This window comes from Anarrhichthys ocellatus, unplaced genomic scaffold (genome assembly GCF_004355925.1).
Source record: "Anarrhichthys ocellatus isolate YVR2014 unplaced genomic scaffold, GSC_Weel_1.0 scaffold17, whole genome shotgun sequence".
NCBI lineage: Eukaryota > Metazoa > Chordata > Actinopteri > Perciformes > Anarhichadidae > Anarrhichthys > Anarrhichthys ocellatus.
In genome coordinates, this window is record NW_022280047.1 from 7,920,070 (window position 1) to 7,934,660 (window position 14,591).

The 14,591-nt window shown below is 40.6% G+C and overlaps 2 protein-coding genes across 2 annotated transcripts; one reads left to right on the forward strand and one right to left on the reverse strand.

The window, feature by feature from the left end:
* The first annotated feature begins 573 nt into the window (after positions 1-573).
* Positions 574-2,651, forward strand: drc10 (dynein regulatory complex subunit 10). Its single transcript, XM_031856691.1, has 4 exons — positions 574-1,194; positions 1,378-1,596; positions 1,702-1,773; positions 2,364-2,651. The coding sequence occupies exons 1-4, from the start codon at positions 574-576 to the stop codon at positions 2,649-2,651; spliced, it is 1,200 nt and encodes a 399-aa protein (XP_031712551.1).
* cfap73 (cilia and flagella associated protein 73) lies at positions 2,344-6,239 on the reverse strand. The gene is made up of 8 exons (XM_031856692.1): positions 6,202-6,239; positions 5,970-6,090; positions 5,051-5,143; positions 4,730-4,921; positions 4,067-4,288; positions 3,792-3,950; positions 3,563-3,705; positions 2,344-2,516 (listed from the first exon to the last, which is right to left on the reverse strand). The coding sequence occupies exons 1-7, from the start codon at positions 6,237-6,239 to the stop codon at positions 3,565-3,567; spliced, it is 966 nt and encodes a 321-aa protein (XP_031712552.1). The 3' UTR covers positions 2,344-2,516; positions 3,563-3,564.
* Between the last annotated feature and the right edge of the window lie 8,352 nt (positions 6,240-14,591).

Consider the following 14,591-nt stretch of genomic DNA (forward strand, 5'->3'; position numbering starts at 1 on the left):
TATACAATGCATTATAAGCTAACTGAATTATGTGCCAGTGATTTGTAACCCTGATCCCCATTAGTGGTATCTTAGCAACAGAGCGAAACAAACATCTTCTGCTTGTGGCTAACTTTCACCTCGACAGGTAACTACGTAGCTTATCAACGTTGTATAACACATCTAATTCAACACAAGCTAAAGTAACTATCATGAACCTACAATAGGCTACATGTCACACACCATAACGTTACAGTGGTTGCAAATAGCCCATTTCTACAATAATACCTTCATACGGGGACACTCGGGGGTAATGATGAACCTGTGTTTTTTCCCTCATCTTTGCTATTTTTGTAAAATACTGGGTAGATTTACTCCTTCAGGCCTCATTGAATGTATTAGCTGATTGGACAAAAGAGGAAAAGGGTTGAGGAAGCACTAAATAATCTATATTGAACTGATCTTTACAAAGTTAGCTAAGTAAGTGGATACTATTGTAAGCCGATATCGGAAAGACACTGTGTATTTAACCTATACAAATGTTACAACATTAATGTTTTATGTTTAATTGCTTTCCTACCATCCAGTGACATTATGTCTGCAAAGGAGGCAACAGTGCTGGCAAAGACCCAATCAGAAGATTCTCAAAAGAACCACGAAGTGTCACAGAAGAAGCTGCTCTCTCATGAGGCTCAGTGCATCTCAAGCTTACTGGAAAACTGCATCGGTCAAGTGGAGATCGCAGCTACTCTGCCTGCTCTCCACAGTGTGTCCGATGTTGTGGACAAAGAATTGAGAGGGGCAATCAAAGAGCATCAAATATTAATTGGAAGACTGGAGACACTTGAAGGTCTCAAGCAGGAGTCAGATAGGGAACAAGAGGGAGAAGCTGGGGAAGCAAGAGCTCAGCTTGAGAAGGACATCAAGAACTCTGTCAGGGATCTGCTCAGGGTTGCCCGAGTCCATCCAGAGGCCATTTGTGGTTTGAGGGCAGAGCTAGGTATGAAAGTAGGGGAAAGTGAGTACATGCTCATTAAAGGACTTGAGAGGTTTCACAGCCATGTGGTTGAAAAGTTGCTGACTGGTCTGGATGATGAGGAGCTACAGCAGGTTCTCCACAAGCAGGTGTCTTTATCGCCTGACCACAATGCCATTGCTGTTTCACTGGAAGAAGAAGAAGAAGTAGCCGCAGCCATTAAGCAACTAGATGCAAAGGTGACGTACCAAATTGGATGTTGAAACATACCCTTACTTACAGTCTAGTCTACCACACGTATAACTTGCTTCAATGTGGCTATAAGAAAAAACAAAGACTTCGTTATTTTTTAAGCAAATCATATATTCTACTCTTGAACGTTTCCCTATCTTACCTCCCTTATCTTTCTGTTTGTATCACAGATTTCTTGCAATAATAATAAGCTAAAAAAATGCCAGCGTTCTCTGAAAGGGATCGCAGAAGAACCGGGTATGTCACTTCTTGCCGACAAGCAGTACCAGTCGCATATGAAGTCGGCAAAGATGAAGCAAACCGGTATACAACAGGAGATTGATCAACTGAACAGTCAGCTCAACGATTTGACCCCTAAAAACAGGCAGGCAGAGAGAGAAATCCAAGAGGTGAGTTTAGTGTATCATTTTATCAACGTTTCACAGTAAATGTACTGTCATGTTTCATTTTCATTAAAACCTATGTCACTATTACTGTTTTCTTTTCCTTGGCAGAAAAATGAAAAGTTGGTGGAAGAAATCGAATACATGCTCCAAATCTTTGACGATGACATGGGAAAAAAACAGGTACAAACTCATCCCCCACAAAGAGACAAAAGTATCTGGAAACAATAATTAAGTGTGTATCCTGTGGACACTGGTTCACTATATTCAGGGTGTTTAACAGGGCCGTCTGTTCTTCGCCCGCATCTCACAGTCCCTATTACCTGATGAGTTTGGTCTGTCTATGCATGCTTTTTCAAACTATATGAGTTTATGTCATACTGCTCAAAAGATATAATTTAAAACTCAATCTTCACATAAAAGAAGCGGATGTTTTCCATTTTTACTTTATTAGACAACTGTAATTTTGCCAATTTATTTCCTGTTGATCACCTAATCAATTTAACAAATGTTTTCTAGTTCAGTGGTGATCGGTCATTTCATACATCGCCTTCAGGCTGTCTCTGGTTTGAAATCCAGGACAGATGCCTTCAGTGACCTATTTAATCAGCAAGGCATTAGAGTATTTATACCTGCTATGAAATGATCAAGTAGGCCTATAAATAAGGCCTGTCTATGTTTACATTCACTACTCATTCTATCCACCACCATCTCTCACTCTTTCTCATCCTTTCGCACCTCGACACCATCACTGCCACCGTCACCTGTCTCAGGCCGACCTGGAGATGAATGCAATGGATTATGAAGGGGAGGAGGAGCTGCTGAGGAAGCTGGAGAAACCCTTTTCTGCCCTGGAGCTGGAGTGCAACGAGATCCAGGAGAAGCGTCGGCTAGCAGATGAGAAGAGAAGGGAGGAGATGCGGGAGCTGGAGTTGAAGACAAAAGCTGCTATTTTAGTCCAAGCCGTGTGGAGAGGCTACATCACTCGCAAGTCCTTAAAGAACAAGGGCATAAGCAAGAAGGCCAAAAAAGGCAAAAAGAAGACCAAACTAATTAAGTAACCTCATGGTGTCTTACTCTGGTGCTACACAGATAAACACCGTAGCTGTCGAACATCTTTTACAACAAAAACCCATACAGTCCATATTCCACGTGTGTCATTTATGTGTTGTTTTTAATAAAGTACTTCTTCTTTTAAACTAGTATTTACTATTTTTTTGAAGAACACATTATAAAGGATTGCAGCACTTTCTAACTTTTTTGTGATCAACATTTAATATACAGATACCTTCTTGCTGCAGACAATATCAAACTAATCATGAATGTTGGAACAGCTGCAGATAATGAACATGTTTTACTATTGGACACCCGCACAAATCTTCTGGCCTTTGGATTTGTTGCACATGTTTTGAGTGAGCAGCTTTATAATTCTTATAAGTACATGAATTTTAATGACCTCAGCAAATCTCCAGCATAGCTCTTAACTATAAACTGAAAACAGATCTGATCAGCTAAAATAAGATTCAACAGGGTCTAATGCATTGGGTGTACCAGTTGCTTTGCTCTTTAATGGCCACAGGGTGGCAGTATAGGACCTTATGTTCACAATGATCACTTGTCTACATTACATATCATTCATTTGTCTTGTGAACAAGAGGAGCTGGGGATTGAACCACCAACAGTACAAGTCATCTGATATTCTTACTAGATATGCAGTATTTATCAAGTTTAAACAAGTCAACCTCAAATGTACACTTACCATCAGCAACATTTCACAACTCATAATCAAGCCTTGTAAATTACAAAGAGGAGCTAAATGAACAAAAGTTGTTGATTGCTTCAGTGTCTTACGTTTATTTAAGTTAATTATCTTCAAGTTCAGGTTTAGTTTTACATGAGAACAACTACTAAATTAGTCAATGCTATAGTTCAGTGAATTCAGTTTTAAAGCAGCATGAAAACGTATGCTTACGCTTAAATTGAAGCATCTTGCGATGCGCAAGTTGAAATGTGCTTTATGGGCTTTGACTTGTCTTTTTCCTGTCCGTGATGTTTCTGTGAGGGAGTTTGATATTGTTTTAGTATGCCCTCATGGTCCTGGATGAACATCTTGACCTAAAGAGGAAACAGTAGAAAACCGTAAGTTGTTTGTTTTCTATCTCTGCGGTTCATCACCATCTCTGCTCAGTCAGGTTACACACCTTATCAAGCTGTTTCTCTGTGTCATTCAGATTCACAGGTTCGTCTCCTTCTACCATGCCACCTGTCATTTCATAGAGGTTAAGGGTCGCCACCTTAATCCGTGCCAGCAAGAGTGTTTTCTTTGCTGCTGTTTCCTGAATGTGGTTCCACTTCCTTTCCTGTGTGAAGACAGGGACAACTGAATTTCACACAAGACGGCAGCTGTATATTTAGGCAACATTTGATGTGGTGTAAGCTTTGATGCCCGACTTGTAATCAGGATCATGTCTGATACCCATGACAGAGCTTCAGAGCACGTCTTCTCCATCTCGGTCTGGAGCTGGGACAGCTGGTTGTTCTTCTGCAGCCGCAGCAAACGATGATCGTCCTCCAGTGTCAGCAGGGATTCTTTCAGCTGGTCGACCTGCTCGTGCGCCTTCATTTCTCTCTTGTAGAAATGGTCTTCAAAGTGGAGAAGACTCTCTATATGACCCGTGAGCTCCTGCACATCGTCAAACTGTAAAACACACAAACGTTAAAAGGTGTAGCTCATTATCTATTTAAAATAAGTCCATGACCACCTCTGCAAACACCTTAGAAATGACTGCACTTGTCTGGAATAAGACATGAACTGTAAAGAGACAGGGCCAGAGTATGTCTACTGTTAAGGCCATCATCGAGAGGCAAGATCCATCAAGATTTTAGGAGGCTTACCGCCATGACTTAACACTTCTTGTGCCACTTCTAACTAAATGAGAAACTTTAGAAAATGAGCTGCATCAATCTAAGATTTACCGGCAGGTTTTAAAATGTGGCTCGTTACATAGTCGTACAATCTTCAAATTCTGGGAACCTCTGTTTAAGTAAATGGCTCTTTTGATGATAGACTACATTAATAAATGTACGACAAACGAATTTAGATTTAGTTTCACTGCATGTAAAGACGTCCCTGCAGTACCTTAGTCATCGTGACCACCCGCACCATGAAGTCCTTATATACACTGTGTCTTTGTATCTGACGCTGCTGCTCCTGTTTCATCTCCATCAGCTCGGCATACACCAGCTTTAGCCTCTCTAGCTCTGCCTCCAATTGAATCACCTCTTTCTTCTCCTTCTCTGCTTTCTCAGCAGCTTGATCAGCGACTTCGTCCTGCAGGGAAGGAGATAAGAGGGGCTTAGTGTTGCTGCTTTTGTCCAGTTTCAGCCATGAAACTGAAATCCAATAACGTTACGTACAGTCTTGTACAGGAGTCTTGAGTGAAATGGTCCTCTACTGTACCTTCAGAAACGTATCAAAGCTTGAGTGTAAATCCCTCGCTTTCTTGATCTCCACATGCAGCTCATCTCTGCGCTGTTGCAAACTTTCGAATATCTACATAAAAACACACAGCAGGCAAAAACGACTTCAGAATATTTATGACGCATGCTCAGTCAGTTAAAATTACTCCTCACGATGTAGCAGTCTGTATTAATTCTCACAGATTAAGACAGGACGTTACACCTCGAGAAGTAACATTAGCGCTTGGTAACTTGTAGACAGTTGTGCCTCATTAGGGCCATTTCGGGCTTTTTAATCTGTCTTTTTTTAAATCATTTTAGCTGTGTAAATGCATATGAAACATACACATCCCTTTGAAACCACACTTTTTGATCCTTGGCCATTAGCGTTACAGCATAACATTGTGCATTATATTATAGGCTTTCAATCTAGAGCCCTGGCTTCAAAATAGTAGTTTTTATAAGTTTGCAGCAGATTGAACCATTTTCTAATGTTGTCCCTACTGGTCAAATATATGCTATTTTTCTGGTGTGTGTTTGATGCAACACACCAAAATCAATGTTGTTGCTATTGACGCATGCCAGACTGTGAAAAAAAAAAAATACTAAGCATTTAGTATACAAAATATAATAAAATATTTGTGTTGTTGTTTTCCCATAAGAACAATGGAAGAATTGTGTAAACAAACGAGCAATTAAGTTAAAATTCTGAAACAATGAATATTTGGCAACGTTAGTTATGATCAGGACTGAAGTTGGTCAAAATAATTAACTTTATAATATTACTACATAGTATAAAGAAGAGCTTTCTCACATTAGGCCAAACTACCTCGTGTGAAATAACGTGAAGAGTTGAGTAGCTACTTAGCTGCTACACGTGACACCGTGATAAGTAACGTTGGGAGGTAACTAACTAGTACCTGACTGCGCTCCTTGATCTTTGTTACCAGCTCTCCCTCTTCCCGGCGTTTCTTCTGCATATCAAAGAGGTCAAAGCTGCAGTCACGCAAGGGTCCTCCTGCCATCACACCGCTCAACCTCCTGTTCACACACGAGCATAGTGGGGGAGTTATTAACATCGACCGCTCGGGAGGACTCTGGCTGAGCTCCACACGCTCCACCACCACGGAGCACCGCTCCACCTGAACTCACTGTGGATCCGGCTCCTCACGGACGCTCCTGGACTTCATTGCTGTTTGTTGTCATCGTTTTCAGAGTCAAGTCAAGTTGGTCTATCTTGCTGTGGTTGGTAAACGTTAGCTACATTTCAAACTTTGCCCCCCTCGTTTCTATGGTAACGCAAACCAGGAACTTTTAAAGGCACAATCCGACATTTCAGTACAAAGAAAATCAACTTCCTTAATTTTTACTCAAGCTTTATTATGCTACGTTCACCCCAAACGCGAAGTGAATTTTTGCGTCGCGTTACTCGCTACAGTTTACCGTTTACTTGGAGGAGTTTACTCGCGCGCGGGATTTTACTCGCGGCAATTTACTCGGAGAGGGGGCGTGGCTTATCTCCATGAAAACCGTTATCAACCAAGCAGTTTACTTCCACCATCAACCATGGAGGGAATAACCTCTATTTCTGCTGTTGTGAAAGTCCCACATGTGCCGGGAAACTAAAGGCCGTCTGGTCTGGGTTCATAACATAGTCCGGAGGAGCTCCGTGGATTTCATTCAGCTGTATTCACTGTGTCTAGCAAGACGTCGGCTGGTTTACTACAGCTGTATGAACCCAAAATAAACAATGTTGCTGTGATTTCATTGCAATAAACGGATAGAAGTTGACGAAATAACTTCATAATAATGCAGATTTGTAAGAAGTCTGAATTCATTTTTGTTGCCTTTCAAAATCCTTGTCTCAATGGAGCTCGGATCGACCGGTGCTAAGCTTTGCTAACATTGTAGCAGGTCCATCAAAACAACTATATATATAGGTAAACAAAAGTTCATTAATCAAATAATCAATCAATTATTGCCAACTATTTTGACAACCAATTAGTCGTTTAAGGTAGTTTTCAAGCAAACACACCAAACATTTTTTGGTTCTAGCTTTTCAAAGATCCCCTCCAGCCCTAATATCAATACACCATCACCAATGGATTATTGAGCAGGCAAAACAGGCAAAGGGTTGTGGGCCCCAAAGCCACAGCCTTCCATTTTTTTTGCTTCCAAGTCTAATCTATCTGACCAACTATACTATGATCTTCATTTTCATCTTTCATTTTCGTTAATTATTCCCACTTGATAGCAGCACAGTCCAAACTGACTGTAACAGTACATACTGAACTACTGTACTGTTACAACTACTTCGCCTGCTTACTGGTACAAGCATTCAACTGCTGAGTAGTTGTGCTCTGTTGCTTTGTGACTCCCTCGTGACATGTTTGCTTTGTTTCTTAAAATGTTTAGTGTCCCGTAGGCTACTTTTATGTCTGTAGAGATAGATCATCTGTGGCTTTGAAATAAAATTAGTCACAACAAAATACTGGAGTTTACATGCAGTTTTCAAACATGGTTAACCTGCTCAAAACTACTACGAGAAACAGCGTTACCTGCAGGGGGCTTGTATCATATGGGGTCCAAATGAGAATTTAGTTTGAACAATGTCCAACAACTTTTCATTTGTTTGTTCTGTGTGTCAAAATGGGCACAGTGTAAAGCCCAGTGGCGGGCTGTGCATTTTATACCTGGGCCTTCTGTGCTGTCCTACTGAGCTACGGTTATTTGTTTCTATTGGTGTAATAATACACATATTGGTATTAAACCGTTTGGTACGAGGCTTATGAACCGAACAATACGTTTGATTAATACTAGTGCATTTGGAAAATGCAGAAGCTTAAATTGTGGGAAATATAATGTTTTCGGTGGACTGCGCTCATGTAACAGACAACGGGATGTGTGACCTTTTGAACCCGGAACAATAACAAAAAACAGCTGAGGCCCCGCGTGTGTTCAGGGAGGCTAAGCTAATTTAGCGGGGAAACAGCAGTTAGCTGTTCCCTACTGATTCAAACAGAGAATCAAATGTCCGAAATAACCCCTCGATGATGGGATGCTTAGTCATTAACGGACAAGTCAGAATCAATTAACACAATGACAAGAACCAGTCACATAAAATGTCAAGCATGACAAATCAATCCAGCAACACAGCAGCACTAGAGCGTGAGCCATTCATATTATTCATAAAAACGACACGATGGACAAATGAACAGTTACTGCAGATGTAAAAAAACAAACGCAGTTTGTCACTTACCGAATGCTGTTCTCTTAATCCTCCTGTCTTTGTTGACAAAGAGTTTAATCCCAGTATGTCGTTTCAGTTCCAGTAAGAAGTCTTTCTCATTCATGGACGAATCAAGCGAAAGCCGGCCGGCGCGCAGTGTCAACTTCCACTATTATATGCATAGTCCATCCATTCAGTATCTTTAACCTCTTATCCTGTTCAGGGTTGCGGCGGGGCTGGAGCCGATCCCAGCTGACATTAGGCAAACACAGGGTTCACCCTGGACAAGTCACCAGACTATGCAGGGCTGACACAAAGAGACAGACAACCGTTCACACTAAAATGTCACACCTATGGGCAAATTAGAGATATCAGTTAACCTAAGCTACATCTCTTTGGACTGTGGGAGGAAGCCGGAGAGAACCCACAATGTCACGGGGAGAACATGCAAACTCCACACAGAGGGGCCGTCGAGCCCAGGAATCGAACCCAGGCCCCTCTTGCTGTGAGGTGACAGTGCTAGACAATACATGCCCCTATATGCATAGCGTTTTTTGAAAATAAACTTGGATCAGGAAATATCAGCTGAACATCTGTAGACTGACAGTTCAAACTTACTCAATCTAACCACTCGATCTTCATTAGTCTATTATTGAAGGTAAGAAGAATATCAATATCACAGGTGATTCCAAACTTTTGAAAAGTATTATATTAAAAAACAACTGACAATGTGTGTAGAGTGATGGACCTCAGTGATGTGACCCCTGAAACATGAGTTTCAGACGCTTGATTGACAGGTGTTACCAAAGGGGGACGTGTGATTTTTTTCACTTTAAGCTCAAAAATCACACTTAATATCACACCTTTCTTCTGCTGACGTTTTGAATGATGCTGGACAGTTCATGCAAGCACGTGGTTACACACCACACACTAGACTGACAGACACAGGCACACATGATGACACTTGGCTTTAAACATGTCAGAAACAAGATCAGTTGTGTGAAGTTGTTAAGGCTGCTCTGGATCAAAAGATGTAGACCTAATTTATGCAAAGATGTATTTGAGTCTGACGAGACACTGGAAATGTGTAAGGGGGGAGAGACGGGCAAATATCCTCAATCGAACCAGGGATGTGGCATAACATATGCTTCGTAAACCACTAGACCCTGCCCGAAAGTTTCTTTAAGTCTGGCAGACATCTTGAGAAATGTGTAAAATGGATATAAAATATTTCCATACGGAGCCATGGATTCAAATATTTCAATTTGTGTAAATATAGCTTCAATGACAGGCTGGAATAAGTTGATACAAGATATATACCATCAACTTATTTGGAATGAAATGACTTTAACAATCTATCTGAGAGGAAATCAAATTGGGAAACTGAATGTTAAGGGGTTTTAAGTGTCAACTTCTTAGGTGTAAGTTGTCAGAGGCTTTAAAACGTAACAATGTGTTTCCTTGCAACACACGAAGCTTGATAATACCTTTATGTGTTTATCTGGTGCTTTGTGGCAGAGATCCCATTTTAGGGCCACAGTCTTTCACTCACTGCAATATGCATTCAAGTATAAATGAATAATGTAGTATAATCTGGCCGTATGGTCAATAAAAGTCCCCGAAGACACAGTTATTGAGAACTGATCTTGTGAGACATGCGATTCGAAGTTTGTGCTGTTATGGTCCGGCTCTAGAACCATAGAAAATGTCACAAAAACTCAGGCAAGGAGCTAACCAAACAAATACTTTTAATGAACAAAAGGCCAGGACATTTCAAATGTGCAAAAAAAATGAGCATTCTCGTCGTGAGTGCCAGAAGGTTCAACTGCTGCCAGACGCTCCTTGCAGCACACCAGGTGTGTCAGAGGGGAAGAAGCCAGCCTTTCCTCCGGATGGGGCGTGTCTTATAAGGCGAAGGCAGTGGCCAGCTGCCTCCAATCTTCTTGATGTTGCTCTCCAACGATCCAGGACCCAGGGACACTGAAAGATATACAATCCCCGGCAGAGGCCCTGGGCCATCACAGTGCCCAACATCATAAACAGCTGTTCACGCAGCTCAATGATCACAATGAAAAGCTCCAGAGCAACTACTAAATGGACCTTGTGGTCAGATTGCTTTATTAAGTGCTGTTTCTGATGACAAGAACGAACTTTGAGCCTAACATTTTCAGCCGACATGGATGAGAGGTCCTTCAAGTGCTGAGGAAGAAAAGGAAATTTAAACATCTACAATGCCGCCTGCTGATGAAGATCATGTGAAGTGATCAAAAGCTCCAAAACAGCCACTGAAATAGACTTTATGGTGAGATTGTTCTGTGAAAAAAGGCAATCGCTGATAGTCTCTTTTGCCTTCAGTAATATTCATCATCAAATGATGAATATTACCAGGACATTCATGGCTTAATGCACGCCTAAAATATCTTCAAAGACTTGTTATCACCTTTACAGTGAGTAGGAGCCACGTATAGGATTGAGTTAATGGTAATTTGACATTACATGTTCATACTGGGAGCACACTGCAGCGAGGTGACAGAGGAAGTTGGCATTAGCACGCTTAATGGAAATGCTGTGTGCAGCTATTTTTGCATAATAATTGCCAGGTGTGGCGTAGATGTGCTTACAGTAAAAGCAACAGAACCAGATAAATGCATCTGCTGTAAATGTGTGTCACACATACACACATATGCACACACACACACACAGAAAGAGGGAGATAAAGAAAGAGAGAAGGCATGACTGAAAGGCAGTGAAGAGGAAAAACAACAACACAGATAGCTGCAGGCAGAGATGCCGCTGTATCCATTTTTGATGAATGGATGGCTTGCTACACACACATACACACACACACACAGTACTTTATTAATACTAATGGAAGGATGCTATTATAATAAAAGCATGTTGTGTCAGGTGATGGGCACAGTGTGAGGCTGAGGAGATGGAGACATAACACCCATGTAAACACCAGGAGACCTTTTAACAGCTGAGGAGGACGAGGAGAAGAAGATGAATAGGTCAGAATCTATAATGTCAGGCATGAAGCCCATGAGGACAATGAAGAATACTGGTAGCACTGCTCATTAAAAAAAAAATTATGATTCCCATTTCCCTCCTAAATGTCCTCTTAAGTCCCACATACATTATTTAAATGTGTCAGAAAAGCCAAATTACCCTACTCTAAGTGGCATATTCAATCTAAGTCCAGTATCTTTCTTAAATGAATGCCCTAATACATCAAATGGAAAATAATATCTGTCTTTATCATGTATACAAGGATTCAAGGATCATTTGTTGTCATTATGCAACACAGGGATGCACAAAGAAATGCAGTTGTAGCCCATTTGTAACACAAGAAAAACATGACAAACAAAACAAAAACAGTAAATGCATTCCTCTAGTGTTTTTCTTTTAATTTGCATCATAAGGAATGTAAACAGCAGCAACAAAAACAATTCTCTGTGCAGATAATACAGCCAACATCTTAACATTAAAAATCCCACATCAGGACAACATTGTCCATTAACTTTGACAATGTTTGAGCACCATGCATCATCATGTAAACACGGAGTCCACCTCGTCTCGTCCCACCGGAGACCTGCGCTCTGTCCTTCGGGTAGTGGAGTAGCATTAGGTCCTAGCTGGGTTAGCTTAGCTTCCATCAGAGCCTCCACCCTGGGGCAGTTTGGTGGCGTTTGGTCCGGCAGGTCTGGCTGGTTGGTCGGCCGTGGGCGGGCATCGTCTCAAAGCACTTGTTGATGAATGTATTTTTTGTCATATGCCATTTGTGCTCCAGTAATAAACACGAAAAAACAACAAATTAAGACAATAAATCTTCAAATTCATGGGAGCTACGGGCCGCAGCATGTACATGCACCGGTAACACACAATTATGTTGTGTTACATCTTCACTTACATTTACCAATAACATATATATACTGATGCTTACACCTCTGAATGAATCTCACTAGTGTTACATTTATTGTGATACCAAGATTATTCAAATAGACCTTGAAGTTGCAGAGATACTCTTTTCATTTTAGGATGTGTAACATTTGTCTGTGGTTTAATGTTCATATTTGACATAATTGGAGACCACTGGATCTTAGGTAACATCTAAATCAAAGTTTGGTTTGAACTTCTTGTCTGTTAATCAGCTCCTCTCTCTTCCTCTAGTCACAGTATGCACATCACATCTGAACCTTTGTCAAGCCATTTAATGAACAATTCCTCTTTAGTTTTACAATGTTGAATCACATGATAGAACATGTTGTAACACACACATCTGGGTTGTATGCATCCTTCGTTCTTGATGTTATGCAATAAGGTAGATAACTTTTTTATAATTTGCCAAGGCTTCAGGTTTGTGCTTTTGACACCAGGCTGTGTATATTAGAACAGGTATTGGATACGAGTCATAAATATCATGAAACTGTTGATTCAATTCTGTGATCTTACGAGGCCATGGTAAAGCACCTTGCAATGTGTCTATTTGAGAACTAATGTTTGATGTGTGTATATTTCTCTGGACAGTTTTTCTAACCATTCAGTGTTTGTGACTGATGCTTATTCGTATGTTGGCTGTTTTCTGAAACTGTTGCCCCATGATGCTTTGAAAACTCACATAACTCTCTTTGTGTGTGTGTGTGTGTGTGTGTCTGTGTGTGTGTGTGTGTGTGTGTGTGTGTTGTCAAGTTGTTTTTCTGGTTTTGGTTTATGCCTACTCCCTGCATATTCTGCTTAACTGCTCTGATTGCCTTTTAGTACCTTACCAAAATGGTATTTTAGGAGAATACGTTTTATTTTACTCTCGTCAAGCCTCGGTTTAAATTCTTAAAATTCAAAATCTAAAAAAGCATAATTCTAAAAGGCCTTTACTTTCACTGTAGCTTGTGCACAAACACACACACACACACACAGACACACACACACACACACACACACACACTTGAGTGGACAGGTAACAAACATTTAGACATCCATAATTAAAGGTCAACAGTGTGGCGCAAACAGATATTGAGAGGAAGTCTGTGTTTATGCTAATGCCTTGTCAGACAGAGAGGGCAGCGACTCTCTGACACCATCTATTAATAATGAGACAAGGTCGCAGAAATGCACTGAGTATGAACCAAACAATGCTGTGCTGCTGGCAAACAATGGCATCTGACAGCGAGCTGAGTGAGTGCTTTGAAATTGGGCTGCGTGTGCACGCAGTGTTTGGAGGGAATGGGGTGTGTGAATGGATTTGTTTGTTTATTGATGTTTGTGTTTTGTGTTTGTCTCACAGCAGTGGTTTTGTCTGGCCTGTTTGCAAACATGCCTGTACACAAGTGTCAACAAGTCTGCATGGGAAGCACGATCGACCAAAAAGCAGAGAGGGAGGCCTCTGAGGGGACGCTGAGGCACATGGGACCTCTACAAAACGCAACTGAAAGCATAGTATTTTCTCATTTCTGAATACAACGACATGTGTTAAATATATTTTACAGATTTAAAAACTATTCTTCCTTAATAATTCTAGCTGGGACATCTTTTAAACTAATAAGACAATGTCTCCCAAACTGGATTAAGGACTGCTTGAGGTATCCTACAAACAATTTACCTGATATACATCTGATACACAAAAGTATGTCTATTCCTTCTGATTCCATCCAAGTTTTTAATTTTTCTTGTGACATACAGAATACTTTCACCTTTTCAAACCACTAAACATCTTTCAAATGAAACTATTCATGAAGGGAAATCTCTTGTTTGGTTGAATTGCTCACAATTTATATCGACAATATAAGGCCACAGTGTGGATGAGGTCGTAAACTACTGAAATAAGGTATACCCAATATGGACCAGCCTTCAACCATGCTACCATGTGGTACACCATTGCTATGTAAAACACACTGTGTTGCATTTTATTATGTATTAATTGTGCAATATCAATAAAGTTGACTTGACTGGTCTCTTTAGCTGTTGTGCTCTACTAACTTCAGCAGCAAGTCGCTAAATGTGTTTGTCTGCGGTTTGGTGCTGAGCAGGAAGTGGACTGTGGGGTTTTGGAGCTTTTTCACTATGAGAGTGATATGATTGTACCAAAACAATAAAGTCGGGGTGAGACAGGTAAACAATGAGCTGAAAAACTCACTACTGCTTCAGAGTCATTAAGGCAAAAGAAAGAAAGAAAATGATACAAGTGGGAGTTTCCCCACCAGATTTTATTCCTAACATTGTGGAGAATTTTTTTTTTTATGAATTTTAAACATCCAAATAATTAGTTAAACAAATCGAGACTTTCTTTATGAAAGTCACATCGAATTTTTGAGAAGGG

Bases quoted from the DNA above. Each gene is read 5' to 3' on its own strand.
- drc10 (XM_031856691.1), top strand. From the start codon at position 574: ATGTCTGCAAAGGAGGCAACAGTGCTGGCAAAGACCCAATCAGAAGAT. The intron at 1,597-1,701 runs GTGAGTTTAGTG...TTTCCTTGGCAG, and splicing joins CAGAGAGAGAAATCCAAGAG to AAAAATGAAAAGTTGGTGGA. The intron at 1,774-2,363 runs GTACAAACTCAT...CACCTGTCTCAG, and splicing joins ATGACATGGGAAAAAAACAG to GCCGACCTGGAGATGAATGC.
- cfap73 (XM_031856692.1), bottom strand. From the start codon at position 6,239: ATGAAGTCCAGGAGCGTCCGTGAGGAGCCGGATCCACA. The intron at 6,091-6,201 runs GTGAGTTCAGGT...GTGTGTGAACAG, and splicing joins CGTGAGGAGCCGGATCCACA to GAGGTTGAGCGGTGTGATGG. The intron at 4,289-4,729 runs GTACTGCAGGGA...TGTGTTTTACAG, and splicing joins GGGTGGTCACGATGACTAAG to TTTGACGATGTGCAGGAGCT.